Source organism: Danio rerio, chromosome 5, assembly GCF_052040795.2.
Source record: "Danio rerio strain M-AB ecotype USA chromosome 5, GRCz13ab, whole genome shotgun sequence".
NCBI lineage: Eukaryota > Metazoa > Chordata > Actinopteri > Cypriniformes > Danionidae > Danio > Danio rerio.
In genome coordinates, this window is record NC_141025.1 from 2,406,572 (window position 1) to 2,426,338 (window position 19,767).

General features: G+C 37.2%; 1 protein-coding gene and 1 long non-coding RNA gene across 4 annotated transcripts in view; both read left to right on the top strand.

The window, feature by feature from the left end:
* The window catches only part of LOC147843774 (uncharacterized), a 321,977-nt gene that overhangs the window by 134,209 nt on the left and 168,001 nt on the right, over positions 1-19,767 (top strand). The gene's annotated exons all lie outside the window — the stretch shown is intronic.
* Positions 1-19,767, top strand: part of ppp1cc (protein phosphatase 1, catalytic subunit, gamma isozyme) — a 39,053-nt gene that overhangs the window by 9,444 nt on the left and 9,842 nt on the right. Inside the window, exons 2-4 of one of the 3 annotated variants that reach the window (XR_015490784.1) lie at positions 7,548-7,679; positions 11,484-11,714; positions 17,965-19,170. Coding sequence is in view for 1 of the 3 variants with exons in the window: in XM_087253247.1 (XP_087109373.1) it covers positions 7,548-7,679; positions 11,484-11,714; positions 17,965-18,069 (468 nt within the window). In the remaining 2 variants the exon portion in view is untranslated. Of the gene's footprint in view, positions 1-7,547; positions 7,680-11,483; positions 11,715-17,964; positions 19,753-19,767 lie in introns of all 3 variants that reach the window. The other 2 variants (XR_015490785.1, XM_087253247.1) reach the window with 2 other exon arrangements.

Below are 19,767 nucleotides of genomic sequence, written 5' to 3' on the forward strand. Positions count from 1 at the left end.
CTGTGTGGCAGTGTTGGGGAAACTGCTTTTAAAAGCTGGTCATACTGTGGGTTTTTTCATTTGCAGTCTTTAATATAGCTGACATTCAATCTAAACTGTCTGCATATTTGCTAATTAGGGCTGCACGATACTGGGAAAATATATGTGATGTGATGTTTTTGAGTGTTGTGATGTAGGTATGGGCCGATATATAATTCTGACGGTATGATAATCTTGGATAAGAATATCACGGTTTCATGGTAATGTGATTACTGCTCTAAAATATGTTGTTTTTAAATGTCTGGATAAAAAAAACTACAACTTTTTTCCCTTTTGAACACAGTGTGTTTTACTTTGAGAAACATTTATAATATTCTGGAGCAGTAAACATGTCAGGCTAAATCATTCGAATGAATTATAGACTTCTGCTGTCTTCATTTATTTCAAAAACAGATTTTTTTACAATTTAAAACGGCGTCTTTGGGTATCTTTTCTGCTGGAGAGACTGTTGTCCTAAAAAACAAAACAAAAAAAAAGTAAATAAAAAATAATACACATACCTAAGGGACGGTATAGTGGAAAATTTTGATGGTTTTAAAACCTTGACTTTTCCAAACCACGCTATACCTTAAAGTTTATCGTCTCATGCCTATTATGATGACAATATTTCTTATTAAATCAGGGCTCAAAATTAACCTTTTTGCTTGGTAGCACCAGTGCTACTAACTTCAAAAATCTAGGCGCACAAGCCAAAAGTTAGACGCACCAACCAAAAACTATGAGCACCGTTACAAGTTTTATACTAACAGATTTATTGCGTTTGAAATCAACTCTTATCAAAACTAACCAGCAAAAAATCAGCATGTGCCCACCATTGGGTTTATGATAATAACTGTGCTGTCTGATATTGCACAGATAATATTGACTTATAACTTATTTTCATACGTCATCCTAATAGCAATAGCAGTCTTTTCATGAGCTGCAATGTTAGTTTAATCTCAGTGAATGCATGCTCTTTTTTTTCCAATGGTGAACGCCGTGCCAGTTGCACAACTGACACCATTGTGACGAATAAACGAAGGATTAAAAAAGTTAAATCTCATGCTTAAAATATGTAGATGTGGCAAATGCTGTTACCTGAAAACTCCATCCCACCGGCTTTACAGTGAATGCTTTAGTCCAGAGTACCCGTGGGGTCTTAAAATAATTGAAAAAGTCTTAAATTTGATAATCTCAAATTAAGACCTTAATAGCCTTGAATTTGGTATACAAAGTCTTGGATTTTGTTACAAAGGTCTTAATTAATTAATTAATTTATTTTTGCCTTTCCTAGGATTAAAGTTCATACCATAACAAAATTAACTGTTGCTAATGTAGGCTAATTAAAAAATTAATGCAATGTAATGTTAAGTGAATGAAAAAGAAAATGTGTCGCCGTAGCTTACTATGGCGAGGAAGACGAGTGTGAGTATTTAAGTTCCAACTACTTAAAGTGCTCAATTTCACGAAGGCTATAGTGTTCAACACCAAGTTCAAATTTATTTGTTTATTAAAAATCAAATGTGTGTTACGCCGTTGCGTATGTGTATAACTGACCATTTAAATTAAGTGTTTTATTCAATTCAAGTAGTCACTTGTACATAATTATTTTCTAGGGTTCAAAATTTATACATTTTTCCCTCACATTTCTATCGGAATGCGTACAAGGTTGGCATTGAATTTCATTTTAAATGGTATTAAAAAGGTCTTAAAAAGCCTTGAATTTCATTTGGAGGATCCCGGGGGTACCCTGTACGCTGTCATTATTAATACGGACTTTAAGGGCACACTCACACTATGTTATCTGAACTGTCCCCAGGCCCGTTTCCCAGATTGTTTAAGAAGAAAGTGCTCTAATTTGGGCTCAGGCACGGTTCACTTGGCTGGCCCTGGCCCGGTTGGAAGAGGTGTACCAGAACGCGGTTCACTTGGGCTTTGGCACGGTATGCTTCTAGTGTGAGTGCAAAGCACACCTGAGCCCGAAACTGAAGACGAAATGTGACTTAAAAGATTGTTTCATATGGGTTTATTAATCATTCTTACTGTTTAATAAACACAAACTGTCGTAGATTATTAAAGAAACAAACCCCTCACTGCACGACACCTAATTCCTGCAGCACGAGGTCTTTATGATTGTTTTTGATCGTCAAAAGTGGCTGATCTGTTTGGCAAAATATTTGACTGCATGTCATTGTGACTAAAATGATATAACTAATGAAATCTCCACTGTTCTGAGCGAGAGGGCTTCAGTTAAACTGAACAGTGCATTATTGATGACGTAAGCGTGCTCGGGCTCGAATGCATTGTGAGTGCGGGCCATCGGGGGAGACAGGAGGGGGGGACAAGCAAGCTTCGGCACGGTTCAAGGCAACTGTACATAATGTGAGTATGCCCTAACTCACTGGAAGTCTTTTATCCACTCTTCGTAAATTGTAAAGCAGGGCTATTCAATTAGTTCGTCATGGGGCCGGTTCATAAAAAGTATCCCAAACGAAGGGCTGGAGAGATATGACTTGTTATATGAGTGATGACACAACTGCATACAAGAGCCCATATGCTGTATTTTTCCTTAAGACACCCATATTGTATTTTTCTACATTAAAATGTTAATATATTGTATTTTGATACTACATAATATCAGTGCAGTGTACAATAGGCTGTTTTTTTTTTTTTTTTTGTACAAACATTCAAATGTTATATTTCCGAGCACAACAAAAGCAATGCATTGCTGAAGTAGGCTTCTTCTACATTCAGACACATTCATATGTTTATTTTTTGAACTGCAAAACAATTATGGATGCAGCAATTATAGATTTTGGTTGTACGATTATATAGTCTGAAGAATAATGATTGTTTCACGGTTATCACGTCTAATGTAAATTTAAGCTTTATATTAGGTAAGTAGTTATTTAGATTAACTGTTGTTGCCATCTGCATTCATGCATATCATTTTAATAATAACTCGTCTAAAATCTTTTGTTTACATTGCACTGAAGGGCACGCACAACTCTCCCCATGAGATGTTTTCTACTGCATGCGCCCAGAAAGACGCAAGCGCGTTGCTCCGCTTGTGCGCGCATATTGTCATTTATCATATATTCTTACATTAGAAATAACAAACCTGCAAGCGAAAAAAGACATGATATGATAACGGCCGCTGCTATTGTTAATTCGGTCTGCGTGTGTAGTAGCCTCAGTATACTTGGAACTTTAAACTAGCGCACAGTTGGCAACTTGCCATATCTTTGTTTAATTGCAGCAGTTTCGTTTTGTTCCCTGCAACAGAAATGCGGCTTAGAGAAGACTTTACGATTAATTAACTGTGACGAATCAAAGCGCAATTAAGTGTGAAATCGGCTAATCGTTGCATTCCTATGTTTTCGGCTGCAAGCACCAGTCGCTTATGGTGACTCGCGCTCTGCGCAGCCTTTAACTGATTGTGCAGACGCACAACACTTCATAACTATAGTGGCCGTTTTTCGACTGAACTAAATTTATTTTTGATGTCTTGGTCACACTGTTTGGAGGGCCGGAACAAATTCCCTCGGGTGCCAGGTTCGGCCCTCGGGCCGCCAATTAAATAGCCCTGGTGTAAATTGTGGTTTAACATTCACCGCATGATCACTAATAAGATGTGCCATTATTTGTAACTTTAGGTGGTTTCAAAAACACAATCTGTCAGTGTTATTTTCATTCTCTCGTATCCAGACCTTTACTTTTTCATTGCTGTAGTTCTTTGTCATCTGAACTGAGTGATTGACAGGTGATATTAACCAATCCATTCGCATTCTGTTCTAGAGCAGTGTGCCAATAAGAAGAGTTCGAAGGCGGGGCAATCATTGTGAGATTTGTTTACTGCAACAAGTTGACATGTCAACAGTTTTAAACTATTCCTGAGTGCTGCATTTTGGTGTTTTTTAGTGCAAAGAAGAATTTCTCCTAAATTTGCGCATACAGTGAACATTTTGCAGTGAAAACAGGTCGCTTGGCAACATTTTTATGCACTCACACAAATGCTCCCAAATACATTTTGAGGTCGCATAGATAAGATTTCGAGCCTTGCTATATACAGTCAAGCCCAAAATTAGGCATACTGACTTAATTGTGACTTAAAGTTACTTTTATTCAACCAGCAAGTTTTTGTTTTGACTGGAAATAACACTGACTTCTCCTAAAAGATAAGACAATGTACAAGAGGCATCATTGTGGAAAAAAACATGCAGAATTGATAAATAACTATATTGAAATTATTGCAATATGATGCTAATATTAAATGCAGTTTTATTAATACTAGAGAAAATTACGATAATTTCTGATTTTAGATGCATTTAAACCTGTTGTAGGAGACTCAACACAATATTTGAAGACTTTAAAATACTATTCAATTCAACTTCATTTGTCTACCGCTTTTACAATGTAAATTGTGTCAAAGCAGCTTCACAAAGAAGGTCATAGTAAATTGAAACAGGGTCAGTTCAGTTTTCAGTGTTTAAGTTCAGTTCAGTTTAGCTCAGTTCAGTGTGGTTTAATAATCACTACTGAAAGTCCAAACACTGAGGAGCAAATCCATCGATGCGCAGCTCTACAGATCCCGAACCATGCAAGCTAGTGGCGACAGCGGCGAGGAAAAGACTTCACCAATTGGGGAAAGTGAAGAATTAAAAAACCTCAAGAGAAACCAGGCTCAGTTGGGCTAGACCATTTCTCTTATGGCCAAATGTCTTGTGTATGACCATGGTATGACTATGTATGACCAGTTTTTTAAAGGGCAATTAACTTAATTACATAACCAATAGATTACATTATTTAATGTTTCAGAGCAAGTTTGACTGTCACCAAAACAACTAGCATTTAATTTTAGGTGTTTGCTTTATAGTTGAAAACAAAAGACATCTTATGTGGGACGGGAAGAAACGCCCTCTTTATGTGTATAATTACACCCAAAGCTCATCAGTGTACATCTAAATTCACAGTTAATTTATGCAAAATATATGTTGTCATTGTTTACTTGTATCTTTTCAGTTTTAAAGTGGGAGTTTTTGTTTACCCATTTCAAATATAACATTTTTAGAAACTCTATATGTTGTTTACTTGCTGTAGAGGCCATGCACATTTATTAATTTCCCTAAAGTTAATATAAACTAAATGATAGACTTAAAAGTGCAGATTTTAACATCATGCCTTACACATGCATCTATGTGTTGTTATTTGGCAGACAATTCCTTTACGAAGGGTTTAGCTAATGGTGATGGAGCGACTTGACATCATCTCACTCAATGATGTCACTGAGAACTCATTAAAAGAGCCCATTGCTCATTGTTGTAACTTGTTTTGTTTTTTTACGTCTTCTAGTCCTGTTGTGTGTCTCACTTTGCTTTGTTGTGTTGCTCTGTTTGCTCAGTTTTTTTTTTGTGTTCTTGTAGTAAGATTATTCAGACTGGCAATGGTGCAAATGATCAATATTTTCCACCTTTACACCTACACTCACCGGCCACTTTATTAGGTACACCTTACTTGTATTGGGTTGGACCCACTTTTGCCTTCAGAACTGCCTTAATCCTTCATAACAGAGATTCAACAAGGTACTGGAAATATTCCTCAGAGATTTTTCTCCATATTGTCATGATAGCATCACGCAGTTGCTGCAGATTTGTCGGCTGCACATCCACGATGCCAATCTCCCGTTCCACCACATCCCAAATGTGCTCTATTGGATTAAGCTCTGGTGACTGTGGAGGCCATTTGAGTACAGTGAACTCATCGTCATGTTCAAGAAACCAGTCTGAATTGATTAAATCCCCTTTCTTCCCCATACTGATGCTCGGTTTGAACTGCAGCAGATCACCTTGACTGTCTACATGTCTAAATGCATTGAATTTCTTGCATGTGATTGGCTGAATAGAAATTTGCATTAACGAGCAATTGGACAGGTATACCTAATAAAGTGGCCATTGGAGTGTATATAAGTGTATTGTACTGCACAATAGTGTTTTATTATAAGGTTACATTTATATAATACTATTCCTAGTTCTATTTGTTAGAGAACCCTGTGAAGATTATGTAAAATTTTAAAAGCTCTTGGTTTTATAAATGCAATACTTGTGTATATTAAATATTCTGTACCACTACACATTATTTAATTGTAATTTAATATTATAATTATATTTAAATTAAAAAAATATTTAAATGTAGTTGATTTATTATTATTATTATTATTATTATTATTATTATTATTATTATCATTATTACATTAATAAATATTTGATAACATTTTACAATTACAGTACTTATGTTTTATTTTGGTTGCCTCTTAATTTTTAAAATGCTTCCTAGCATTTTTTGTCATTTAATTATTAGCACCAAAACTTGGCATTAGGTTAATCACTTAATCGTGTAATTTAAATCACAACAAACGTATTAAGCAAGCACATTCATGCATTATTTATCAATAGAAAATTAATTTAAAAAATAAAGCTTTCTCTATATGGATAATCCATTGAGTAGTTGAATACTCTGTACGGTATGTTCCGTCTGCCCACCCGTTTTCAACTTTGGGTAACCAACAAAGCCATCTTCAGTCCAGAGCCGCAGTACTGTGAGCCAGTTGCTCAAAACACAGAGTAAAAATAGAAATGCTGGGCAGTAACAGGCCGTCATGCTGTACAGGCCAGGCTTTGACTATTCCCTGGAGTTTTGGCGCAATAAAAATGAGATCGATGTAAAAACTGCAAACATTGCAAGCTGGAAGGCATTGAAAGCGGGGGAAATGAGACTGCGGGATGATCCGTGTGCACATTAGGGATGAATCCTGTAGGTCACTTTGATCCTCTGCAAGTAGGGCACGTCTGCAGACTTCAGCAGTGATGCTAACCTGCTTCACTTATAGCAGCGGATCACAGATAGGCCATGTGGATCTGCATAATAGGGCTTTGTTTTGGTTAGAGCCTCATGATACATGTAGTGCTGCACAATATATTGTTTCAGCATCAGTGTGCACATCTGCAGTAGTCACTAGGCATGGGCCGGTGTAAGATTCTGATGTTGTGATAACTTTGGATAAAAATATCACCATATTGTGATCACTGCTCTAAAATATGCTGTTTTTAATTGTTAGGGTAGTCTACTTTTTCAACCCAGTGAACACATTTAAGAAACATGTTAGATATATCAAAGCAGTAAACATGCCTGGTTAAAAAATTCAACTATTTCAGCATATGTTTTATGCAGCGGATGGCCTTCCAGCCACAACCTAGTATTGGGAAACATGCAGACTTAAGTTAACAAAATATTCCATCCAGAATGTTCCCTGATTATAATAATGCCTCAACTGTAATAAAGACTAACATGTACTAGGACAGTACACAGTACAGAGACAGTATAAAAGCAATATCACGTGCACTCATGTACTCTTATTATGCATATTAAACATAATTGCAATTATGTAACTGTCATTAGTGGTCGTTTATTGCTCTGTCTTATATTTCTCCTTGGGGTGTGTAAAGCGAGTGTTTTTGTGTGTGTGTTTGCAGTGAGAGGGTCGAAGCCTGGTAAGAACGTTCAGCTGCAGGAGAACGAGATTCGAGGATTGTGTTTAAAGTCTCGTGAGATTTTCCTCAGTCAGCCCATCCTGCTGGAGCTCGAAGCGCCGCTCAAGATCTGCGGTGAGTTAGCGAACCTGCTTCTGCTGCTCACTTTTACTTTATTCTGTTTTTTACTTTTATTTACCATCATTCGTCCTCAGGATTTTGCAGGAACTTTTTAAATAACATTTTTTTAAATAAATAAATAAAAATGTATTTTATATCATTAAATATTTGTAAATAAAGATAAATTAATTACATTTAAGTTATTTGTCATATTTATATTATATATTTGATATAATATTTAGCGATCAGGATTTTTGCAGCTGATAAAGAGTCCTTGTCATAGTGATGAGCCGAGTATCAATTCTAATGCTTCAAGATTTTCACTCCAAGTATGATACTTAATTGGACATCTCACCTTACCTAAGAGAATAAGTTAAGGATGCTGCATATAATCCTTTAAACATGTCTTTTTTAAACATTTAATGTGGACTAGGGCTGTAACGATACACGATATAAAATCGAAATCGCGACACTCAGATCTACTGTGTCGTGGTGTGATAAGGGAGAATCACGACACACCCCGTGACTACCTTTCCAATAACGTCACGCGTGCCTGCAAAAGTTGAGCTAATTAACACTTTTTTTTTGTTCGACATTACAAGCACTGCTCCGTTTAAGCCCTCCAATATTTAGCCGGGAGAGCTCGCACGGAGCTCTTAGTAAGGGACCGTCTGAATGTGTCAGAAATATCAAAAACAAAACCAACTTAACCCCGCTTGACAACCGACAACGCCAGAAACATTGCCAATGCTGTCAAAGCGGCTGGATTTTCAGCGCATATACAATGATTTGCTCACACTGTTAATGTGGCTGCGCAGAGAGGGATGGGCGTTCACCAGATGTCAGGTAACAGCGCAAACTTTTCTGTAACCGTGCTGTGCGCTTTCTGTTTGAACCTTTGAGAGTGTTGACTGACAGGTTCGCGATGCGTGAGGTCAGAAAACACGCAGAAGCTTTAAGTTAAGATGAACACAGTTTCTATAGTTATACTTTATTTAGAGATAAAGTATGGCTCTGCATATAATCACTCTATCATGCTGGAGTTTATAGCCGTTTCGCTTTACTTCAGGACGCATTAACACCGCTCTGAAGGTCTAATCGTTGTTTTAAGTTATCCAGAGCTGTATGAATATACATATCTTGAATATCACAATAGTATTAAATATTACAATTGTAACAACACAGACAGCAACACTTTTGCACAATCGATATCCAGCTGATTCAGTCGTTTCATAAGAGGACCGCGCCTCTTCTTTTTTCCATGTCAACATATAAAGGCAGTGAGGTGCGCCTTGTTTTCGGCCCCTTGTTTAACTGCAAGACATACTTAATTTGCGGGATGATAACGTATAACCCGTGCCTACAGACACATTTGCCAAAGAAGCAAAATGGAAGAAGAATATTGCTGTTTGATACAGACGTGTTGATGCTAAACCAGCGCTTATGTTGACCTGTATCTGCGTAATAAACGCAACAAATAGGCTTTACTTTTTATTTTACAGCTTAAAACATGTACGCAGATTAATGCAATATCATATTTAAACAACAAAACTGTTTACAAAAAGTCTACATATGCGCGCGTTGTTGCTGTCTTTTCATTACGCAGCGCGCACTCGACCGCGAGGGAGAGAGAGGAAACCATAGGCTATATCAGGACATATTCTTTAAAATAATGATTTCTATTAAAAATGTAAAAGGTTTTGTGATTATAATAATAACAGCGGGGCATTAAATAAATGCATATTTTCCTTGGAGCGGGCAATTTGAGGAAGTCAGCTATTTTTATTTGACGAAAGAAAAAAAAACATATGATTGGAAAAAAAAAGCCCATGCTGGTTATTAAAAAGAATCAGTCAGTATTTTCGTTTTGTAATATAAATTAATTATTTAAGTGAAAATAATTTAGGGCAGTCCTATTTATTTTATTCATTTTATTTAGATTATTCTGTTCTTCTGTGCTAAACACATCAGGTGCGTGAAAAAGCTCTGTTGTTCTGTTCCGCTATTAATATATAAAAATAAATCAGTATTTTAAAATGCAATATTTAATGTGTCAGACACAAAATAGACACGTCAATTTGTTTAATATAAAATTAATAGTTATCTGACCAGTTAACCGGTAATAACCGATTAATGAGCGGCGGTTGTCGGTTAGCAAAATTAACCGAAATGAGCATCCCTAGTAGCCATTTAATTTACTTTTTCTATGTAAGAGAACTTGATTGAAAAATTATTTTCAACATGCTTGAACCATCTACACAATGGAGTTTAGTTCTGTTTGGTTTTTCAACAGTATTTTGTTACAAAGAAAACAGAAGTGATATAGCTTTGGCTATTTATTTATTTTATATATGGCTATTTATATTGTTAATAATTTGCATAGTTAATATTGTTCTTTGATGTTCAGTTTATAAAGATTTTTCAAATGTTATTTAATAAAAAATAGTTTTAAAAATCTTTTTTTTCCCACCCCACACGAAAAAAAAAAATTTGTGATATGAACCGAATCGTGGGTCAAAAATCGTGATACGAACCGAATCGTGGGTTTGGTGTAACGTTACAGCCCTTGTGTGGACAAGTCATGTTTGGACATCACCCACCTGTCCAACTATTGATGACAGCACAATGATCGCAGCTCCGAGAGTCTCACAGCAGCTCGATTGCTAGATGAAAGAGAAGGAGCCTTATGCTTGAGATATCTTTACTGCTCTAAGCATTACATTTATTAGGTTAAATAAATAGAGCATCACTGTGCCTCTCGTAATCTGTTCTCTTACTCATTCACTCTCGTCGCCATGAATTGCAGGTGTCACGGTGCTGCTATGCATATGCGTAAGACTCGCTGAGCTTCTGGCAGAGCTCATACGGTTGGATACTAGATAGGGGTGTTTGTTCCGCTCGTGTCTCAGCAGCTTGAAGTACTGGATATACAGTAGCAACAAAGAGAACTTCACTCACACTAATAAATTGTATAAACAGAGGTCACACCACATTTATTTATATTTTAGCACATCGACCGCTCACGCCCACGCATCATTTACCTCTTCACGTGTTGTAGTACTGCTGATGAGCTCGCGTTCATCTTCCTCTGCTCGTAAACCCGTAAACAAACACTTGCGATCAGTTCATGAGATTGGCTTGATCTGCGAGTATGGTTTGAGTCATGAAATGTAATGATCGGGCAATAACGATCTCCGGTCAATCGAATGGAGCATACCTAATAATATTATAAATGTTTGCCTATATAGATTTCTAAATTACATTTGTTTGTCATCCCAGATGAGCCCCCACACATGTAACTCACCGGTCCTACCACACCCATCTCGTTTTGAGCTGTGATCGCACAGGTGATTATTTGTATAGGAGTCGGTTGCTGTAGCAAGGAGGCTAAAGACCATGGGGTCTTGCCTATCTATCACTATAGCACCTTTAGTGGTCAAAGGAGTGAGGTTTTTTTCTGCACAGCACTTCACTAGCTGGCCTCCGTTACACTCACCCACCTAAACCTCACTCCCATCCCGAACGAGCCCCCCCACCTGTTCCCGATCTGAGCTGGGATCGAACCATCGATTCTTTGTATGGGAGTTGCTTGCACTAACAAGTAGGGCTTAAAACCATGGACTCTAGTGTCTGTCGCTAGAGCACCTTTTGAAATCACTTCACTAGGTGACCTCCGTTACATTTATACACGTTTATATTTTAAGAGTGGCTATATAGTTTTATAAATTCAAGTTTTAGTAGTTTCTGTACAGGTAATCTACATGTAAATGCTCGTTTTGAGTGTAGTGTAGTGAATAATATGCACTGGTGTCCACACAGGCGACATCCACGGTCAGTACTATGACCTGCTCCGGCTCTTCGAGTATGGAGGATACCCACCTGAGAGTAATTACCTGTTCCTGGGAGATTATGTTGACCGAGGGAAGCAGTCTCTGGAGACCATCTGTCTGCTGCTGGCCTACAAGATCAAATACCCGGAGAACTTCTTTCTGCTGAGGGGGAATCACGAGTGCGCCTCCATCAACCGCATCTACGGCTTCTACGACGAATGTAAGTGGACACCTACATTATAGTGCCACACAAATGAAAGCAGTTTTAATTCAAGCTTATTTGTGCAGCTCTTTTCACAATAGTTCTTGTTAATAACTTTATTTAATCAGATGAGTCAATTGAGAACCAGCTCTCATTAACAATGACAACCTGGCCAAGAGACAAGCTAAAAAGCAGCACAAAGCAAGCAGATACTAACATAAAAAACCAAGGAAAAACAAGAAAACCAGCAGTGATCTTGGAGTATTAACTGGATTGAATTTTTAAAGGATGATAGTGAAATAAGTGTTGAGCTTTAAGGTCTAATGTAGAGGATCAGCAGCAGACAACTGAAGAGTAGCGACCAAATAAAGTGCAAACTTTGGGTTTGCAAGGGTTAATAAAACCACTTGAGTGCAGATTTCGATGTGGTTCCTTCATGTTAAGAAGTGACTGTAAATATAGTGGAGTTTTCCCCAATAAGAGTTTTGTAAATGAACAGAAACCAATTAATTTGTTGACGTGATTGAAGAGATGGCCAATTCAGTAACGAATACAGTTGACAGTGATGAGTATTAAATGGTGCACCAGTAACAAAACCAATTGCTGCATGTTAAATAACATTTGTGAATGACAATTTTTTAAAGCTGTAAATAAATCCCAATGGTCCAAAATTTGGTTAATACTGTTAATTTGACCAAATGCTGCTTTGAAGAGTGCGTAAAGCAGGGGTCAACCAAACTTGCTCCTGGAGGGCCGGTGTACTGTAGATTTTATCTCCAACCCTAATCAAACACACCTGAACAGCTAATCAAAGTCTTATATGCATACTTGAAACACTCAGGCAGGTGTGTTGAAGCAAGTTGGAGCTAAACCCTGCAGGGACACCGGCCCTCCAGGACCGAGATTGGTGACCCCTGGTGTAAAGGAAGATTTGTTTCTGTAAAGAAAACTACTGCAGGCTTTAACCTTTTTGAGCAATTTACTTTAGTGAGTTTCAAATGACAATCTAACCAGATACCAAGATATTTGTAGCAGTCAGCATAATCTTATTTTAAATTATCTATTACAAACCGTACATTTTGTTTTATTAGTTTTTAACACTAACTGCAGATTGTTGGATTGTTCCAAAGTAGCTTTACAAAAAGGTGAATGCTGTTTCATTAAAGTCAAAATCAGAAAGGTAAGATGGCAACAAAATAATTTCTGAAGTTTTAGGGGACCTTTATTGTAAAATATAATGTTTATATTATAAAAGTATATATGTGTTTCGATTATTATTAAAGTGTGTCTATATATGTTCAGATTACCTAAAATGTTTATGATGAAAATGGAATTTGCAATGAAATAACAAAGACTAATTAAAAATTTTTTTTTTATTTTTTTTTTTTGGATTAATAAAAATGTTAGGGATGAACATTAGCTATTGACCACTATAAAATAGCAAATAATAAAACAGAATTACTTTTGTTGGATCCTATAAAACAAATTGAAAACAATAGTCATACTTTTCTAATGTCAAACTTTAATAGAAAATATTTAATCAATATAAAAACACCAAAATTAAATCCAGGAAAATCAAAAGAGAAACAATGTTAGAAAAACCAATGCAGATGACAACAGTACTTTTTTTAATTTAGGGCCATATTATTGTAAAAACATTTGTAAAAAAAAAAAAAAGACTAATTATATGAAAAAATGTAAACAATTACATTAAAAACAGAAATTAAAATAGAAATAATGTAAATGTTTTAAATTTCAGTAATTATCATAATTATTTTGAAGGGCACTATTTAAAATAAATCAGAAGTTTGATCATTCTGGAAAAGAGCAAAAATTAAAACTATTATATTTATTTAATATAATAATAATATAATAATTTATTTGATTTATAATACATAAAACAAGCATACATAAAACATAAAACAAAGAATTAAGTTATTAAAGTGACTATCGGGTGCGGATACATATAAAACTATATGTGTGGGCGGGTGGATGATTAGTATGAACCCGCAAATTCGAGTGTCATTTCAGCTGATCTGTGCATCTCTACCTCCTGTTCTCTTTCACTCTTTCCATGCCTGTCATTTCTGTAAGTCTTCACGACAGCTGATTGGTCAGGAGACCGATCTATCATCATTTGGCGACGTGGTGCGGGGATATAGAAAGGGCGTCTGAAAGAGCGGGAGAGCCCGCTTCTTCCTGTGATCTCGTTTTTCGTGTATTTTGCTGACATGATTATGATTTTCGTAGTTTTTGCTTTACTTTCGTTTGGGCAAAATTATTTTGCATTACTTTTGCCCACTGAGATTTTTAACATTTTTTGTACATTTTTATTTCGTTTGATTTGTCAGTTCATGTTTGGCTCTGCTCTTTCCCGTCAGTTCCCGAGCTATACCTCCTCAAGTTCACTCTTTTCTCAGTGTAAGGTGGATAGGGAAGATGTCATACGACTTCCATTTTGCAAACACGTAGAAAATGAAAATTATAACTTACACCTGTAACCTGCACTTGCTGCTATTGCACTGCTGGTTACACCTGAACTGCATTTCGTTGCCTTGTAGTTGTACATGTGTAATGACAATAAAGTTGAATCTAATTTAATCTTCACATGTTTACTTTTTAAAGTAATAAACAGCACAGAGCATTGAAATATTCAGACTTGCAGTATATTGTACTCACTAATCCTGCTTGATCATGGACGCTCATATTAAAATAATCCTCCACATGGACAGGAGCAAATGCAGGACCAGATTGAACTCTAATAATAGACAAATGTACATTTTTATGATGAACTGTATGTGACTCTCGTTCAGAGCAGAATTAATTATTGAGCACTGTTGCAGTAGTGCTTGTGTGTGTGTGTGTGTGTGTGTGTGTGTGTGTGTGTGTGTGTGTGTGTGTGTGTGTGTGTGTGTGTGTGTGTGTGTGTGTGTGTGTGTGTGTGTGTGTGTGTGTGTGTGTGTGTGTGTGTGTGTGTGTGTGTGTGTGTGTGTGTGTGTGTGTGTGTGTGTATTTTTAGGAGACTGCGTCCCTCTGAGCTCTTTATTCATTTACATTTTAACCACTCATGACAGTGCTGTTCATTTTTAAATAAGCTCATATGAAGCTCATGTTGGGCTGTGTGATATTTATATATCTTATATGGACAAAATAAATAGTCTCGCATCCTGTATTATGCTGTATTGTTTATTTAGTGTTATCACAAAGTACATAGTTTTTTAAATTAAATATAGCTTTTAAGATTTTTGCAGAAAAAGACAGCTTCATATAACAATAATTTGTGGGAATTGTAAAATACAGCATAAAAACAAGACCAAAAACGGAAAATGGCAACATAAAAGACTGTGACTAGACAATGCCATCGTCACCCGTCCCCCCACCCTACACCCCCCCCCCCCCATCCATTGCTCGCTCTTCACATGATGATGATGCCATCATCCATCGCAATGTTTCACATTAGACATCGTACGATGCCAATTTGGTCGACATCGCCCAACCCAAAATTTGACCTACCAAGACACTGTAATGGATGTAAAAGAAAACAATGATTAAAAATCATCAGAAATGAAACATAATCAGATATTAAACATAATAATAATTCATAGTTCCTTACATGTATATAGCACTTTTCTGGACACTTAAAGCTCTTTACACGTTTTTTTGTGGGCATCTCATTCACCACCAGTATGCAGCATCCACTTGCATGACAAGACTGCAACCATTCTGCACACTAGCTGATTGGTGGTGAGGAGACGGAGTGATGAAGCCAATTATGATATGGGGACGTTTAGGAGGCCATGATGGACAGAGGCCAGTGGGTAGATTTGGATCTTTAATGACCACAGAGAGTCTAGAGTTTAACGTCTCATTTAAAAGACGGCGCTCACTAAGGAGTATAGGCCCGTTTACACTGCCAGTTAAATGAGACCCAATTCCACCCAATTTTTGCTCATATGTGACACAGATCGGATCTGTTCTATGACTGTGTAAACACACAAAAAACGCATGCATTTGGATATTCAGAGATGGGTTTCAGGCCTCCTTCATGTGTGGAAATAAATCAGATATAGATCAGATATGTGACAATGCGACTGTCATGTAAACAGGCAGATGGGATTTATTGAGGCGTTCCGTTCTGTACATCATTAAACTTGCAACAATGTGCTGCTTCTCCGCGGTTTAATGACTGAAAGAAGAGCTTGTGTAGATCTCTCTCGTACCCACAAATTCCTTTGAATGGTGGAGGACATCATAAAGATGACAGTGACAGTGTAAACGTGGCCATAAAGTCCTCATCAATATACTGGGGCATTAGGACCCACACAGAGCACAGTTTGAGCCCCCTGCGGGCCTCACAAACACCACTTCCAGCAGCAATCTGGCTTTCCCATGTGGTCTCCTATCCAGACTCGGCCCTGCTTGGCTTCAGTGGGCGACTATGTGAGAGTTGCAGAGAGCTAGCTGCCGGCTTATGGTGTGTTGCAACATAATCAACTGAATGCTTCATTTTATCAAATGTAAATTGGAGGTAAATCCAAATAGCTGGTCTGAAAAGAGGCCTAAAGTTTCTCCTCCAAAACCAAAGAATGACTTTCTTGGCTATAATCACGCCATCTTGAGCAGGAAACTATATATTTGGGTTAAAGAGACTGCAGACAAATTAGCAAAACAAAAAATTGCTATCATTGACCAGATGCATTGTAAACGATAATATTTTCATGATTTATATGTGCGCAATATTACACGCACTGCAGGGATGCAGTATTTGAAGATGCGGCAGTCATGAAAATGCAATGTTTAGATTTTGCAATTTTAATTTAGCCATATTTTTTGTTTTTATGTTGTCGCAAATCATTAGTTTTTAATTTGATTTAATATTTTCTTCAAATTTCTATGTTTTTAATCAAACATTTGATCTAAGATTTTTAACTTGAATATAAAATCACATATGAAGTACGTTTTTCACTTTTTACTTTAAAATGTAAAACAAAAAGTCCTTTACATGCATTCAATATATAAAATGTATTTGGTGATTGTGTTTACAGAAACATTTACAATGCATTCTGTCTGTCTGTCTATCCGTCTGTCTGTCTGTCTATCCTTCTATATCTGTCTATCCATCAATCTATCTATCAATCCATCTATCAATCCATCCGTCCATCTGTCCGTCCGTCCATCCGTCTATCTCGCTATGCATCTCTCTATCCAGCTATCCATCCAGCTATCCAACCAGCTATCCATCCAGCTATCCATCCATCCATCCATCTATCCACCCATCCATCCGTCCATCTGTCCGTCCATCCGTCTATCTCGCTATGCATCTATCCATCCATCTATCCATCCAGCTATCCATCCATCTATCCATCCATCCATCCGTCCATCTGTCCATCCATCTGTCCATCCATCCATCCATCCATCCGTCCATCTGTCCATCCGTCTATCTGTCTGTCCATCCGTCTATCTCGCTATGCATCTCTCTATCCATCTATCCATCCATCTATTCATCCATCTATTCATCCATCTATCCATCCATCTATCCATCCATCTATCCATCCATCTATCCATCCATCCATCCGTCTATCTGTCCATCCATCCATCCATCCATCCATCCGTCCATCTGTCTGTCCATCCGTCTATCTCGCTATGCATCTCTCTATCATCTATCCATCCATGTATCCATCCATCTATCCATCCATCTATCCATCCAGCTATCCATCCATCTATCCATCCGTCCATCTGTCTGTCCATCCGTCTATCTCGCTATGCATCTCTCTATCCATCTATTCATCCATCTATCCATCCTTCTATCCATCTATCCATCTATCTATCTATCTGTCCGTCCGTCCATCCATCCATCCATCCATCATATATAGTTGAAGTCAAAATTATTCAAAGTACTTTCCCAACAACAGGCTTGATTATTTTTATAATAGGAATATTCATAAGGATAAAATAGTGTCTTTATAATTGTCCTCATAATTGAATTCAATAGGGCGAAAACAGCCACCAGCATAACGTAAGAATAGTCAATTTAAACAATACACAGTGTGTAGAGGAACTTAATTTAATCGGTTCATTCTTTTGAAGTGATTATTTATTATTATTATTTTTTAATTCAAATTTGGTTATGGAAATACAGCTTTTAAAAAAATGTAAACAAAAATAAATAGTAAAAGCTTAATAAAAATAATATCTGTAGTGTGCTATTTCTCATCATAGAAGCTTCTGGTAAACAAACAAAAAACTGAGCTGATGTTTGTGTGTTCAGGCAGGAGACGCTACAACATCAAGCTCTGGAAGACTTTTACAGACTGCTTCAACTGTCTGCCGATCGCCGCCATCGTGGACGAGAAGATCTTCTGCTGTCACGGAGGTGTGTGTTCAGCTCTCTGTGTATTTGGCTCTTTGTGTGTGTGCGTGCATGCTTGTGTGTGTGATAGATTAATCTTCACACATCCCACAGAGACTTTCACCTGCTACCTGGAATCACCTGCAATGACTTTTTATGGTTTCCACTGAAGTTCAGTGATTTTTATCAGGTCGTCTTTGTTGGGCATTTATCAAAATGTTTTACATGTGACTGTGCAAAAACCTGAGGTTGAGTTTGTCACGTCACCAGTGCAAGTCGAGCACAAAATTATTTTTAAATCATTTTCTGCATAAGGCAAATTATCTTCACCAAGATTTAGTTTTATTCTGATCTCTCTCTTTCTCTCTCTCTCACACACACACACACACACACACACACACTAAACTTTACACTTTTATTAATATTTATATTCTGATTACACACACCAAACTTTAGTTGAATTAATTTGTATATTCTGATTACACAAATCAAATTTGACAGTTTTATTCATATCTATATTTTAGAATAATCTGTATATAATACTTAAAAAAAGATGTATTTATGATGTAAATAAATACAATGTAAATTAATTTATTTGCCGTTTTAAGGTAGTTGTGCCCTATATAAGTAATAATTAATGACAAAACATTGAATTATCAGATAATAACGCACACTTGAGGTGGTGATGTGCTAAAGCAGGATTAGCCAACCCCGGAGATGATTATTGTGCTTCTCCTCTGGTATTTCAGACATTAGTCAGGTGTTTGTCCTCCTCAAGCTGCTCCTGTGTGTAGCACTAGTGTCCTCCACATCTGCTTCTGTTGTGTTTTGATGTGGATTTTTGACTGTTGTGAAATAGCTCTAATCATTCAGCGTAGTGATATGGAGCTGTAATGCACTCAAAACCTGCCGGAACTACTTTAGCTGTGCATTCATCTGACAATAACTGCACAGCCAGTAGACTTTCTAGGAAAGCAGATGGCACTAAAAGACAAGCTATGAACAACTCTTAAGTAAATGTTTATATGTTTATTTTTGGATTACATTTTAAATGTTAAATTAATTGAATTAGATTAAGTAAATTGAGTTCTGGAGAAACTTTAACACTCACATATATTGGGCTGGGTATCGAGTTCGATACTTGTTAAGCACCGATCGAATCGTCTCGATACTATCGAGTATCGAAAAAGTCATTTTCGTTCGGTACCAAATTTCGATACCCAAGGGTATAATCTTGTCAACGTGCCCAGATCAAATGCTGGTAATTGGCTGCAGCGAGGCTGTCTTGAAAATCAAAAGTTTACGACGGTTCAGTCATCGTAAAAAAAGATCACGGTTCATATCACACCGGCGCAGTCATCATAACAACGTGCCCACCACAAGCGTCGTCCTCTGTGACTGATGAGGATTAAAGCGTGATGGCTGGGGCTCCAAAAAGTAAACAGAGCAGACATAAGCGCAAGCTGACGGCCCTTTTCCACCTCCTCTGCCTCAAAATCATTTTAAAGTTGGGCGAACTTCGTGTTGTAACTTTTGCTTTTTGTCGTTAATAATACGCGCACTGTGGGCAACACAGAGCAACTCTCTCCAACACCAGTCCGCACACACATAAGGATTCAGGGCCATACCATTACATAAACTGCATGGGGGTAAATCAGGACTTACCAATTCATTTCTGAAACAACACTGGCACAGATAGCAGAACTCGCCAAACAGATCCGC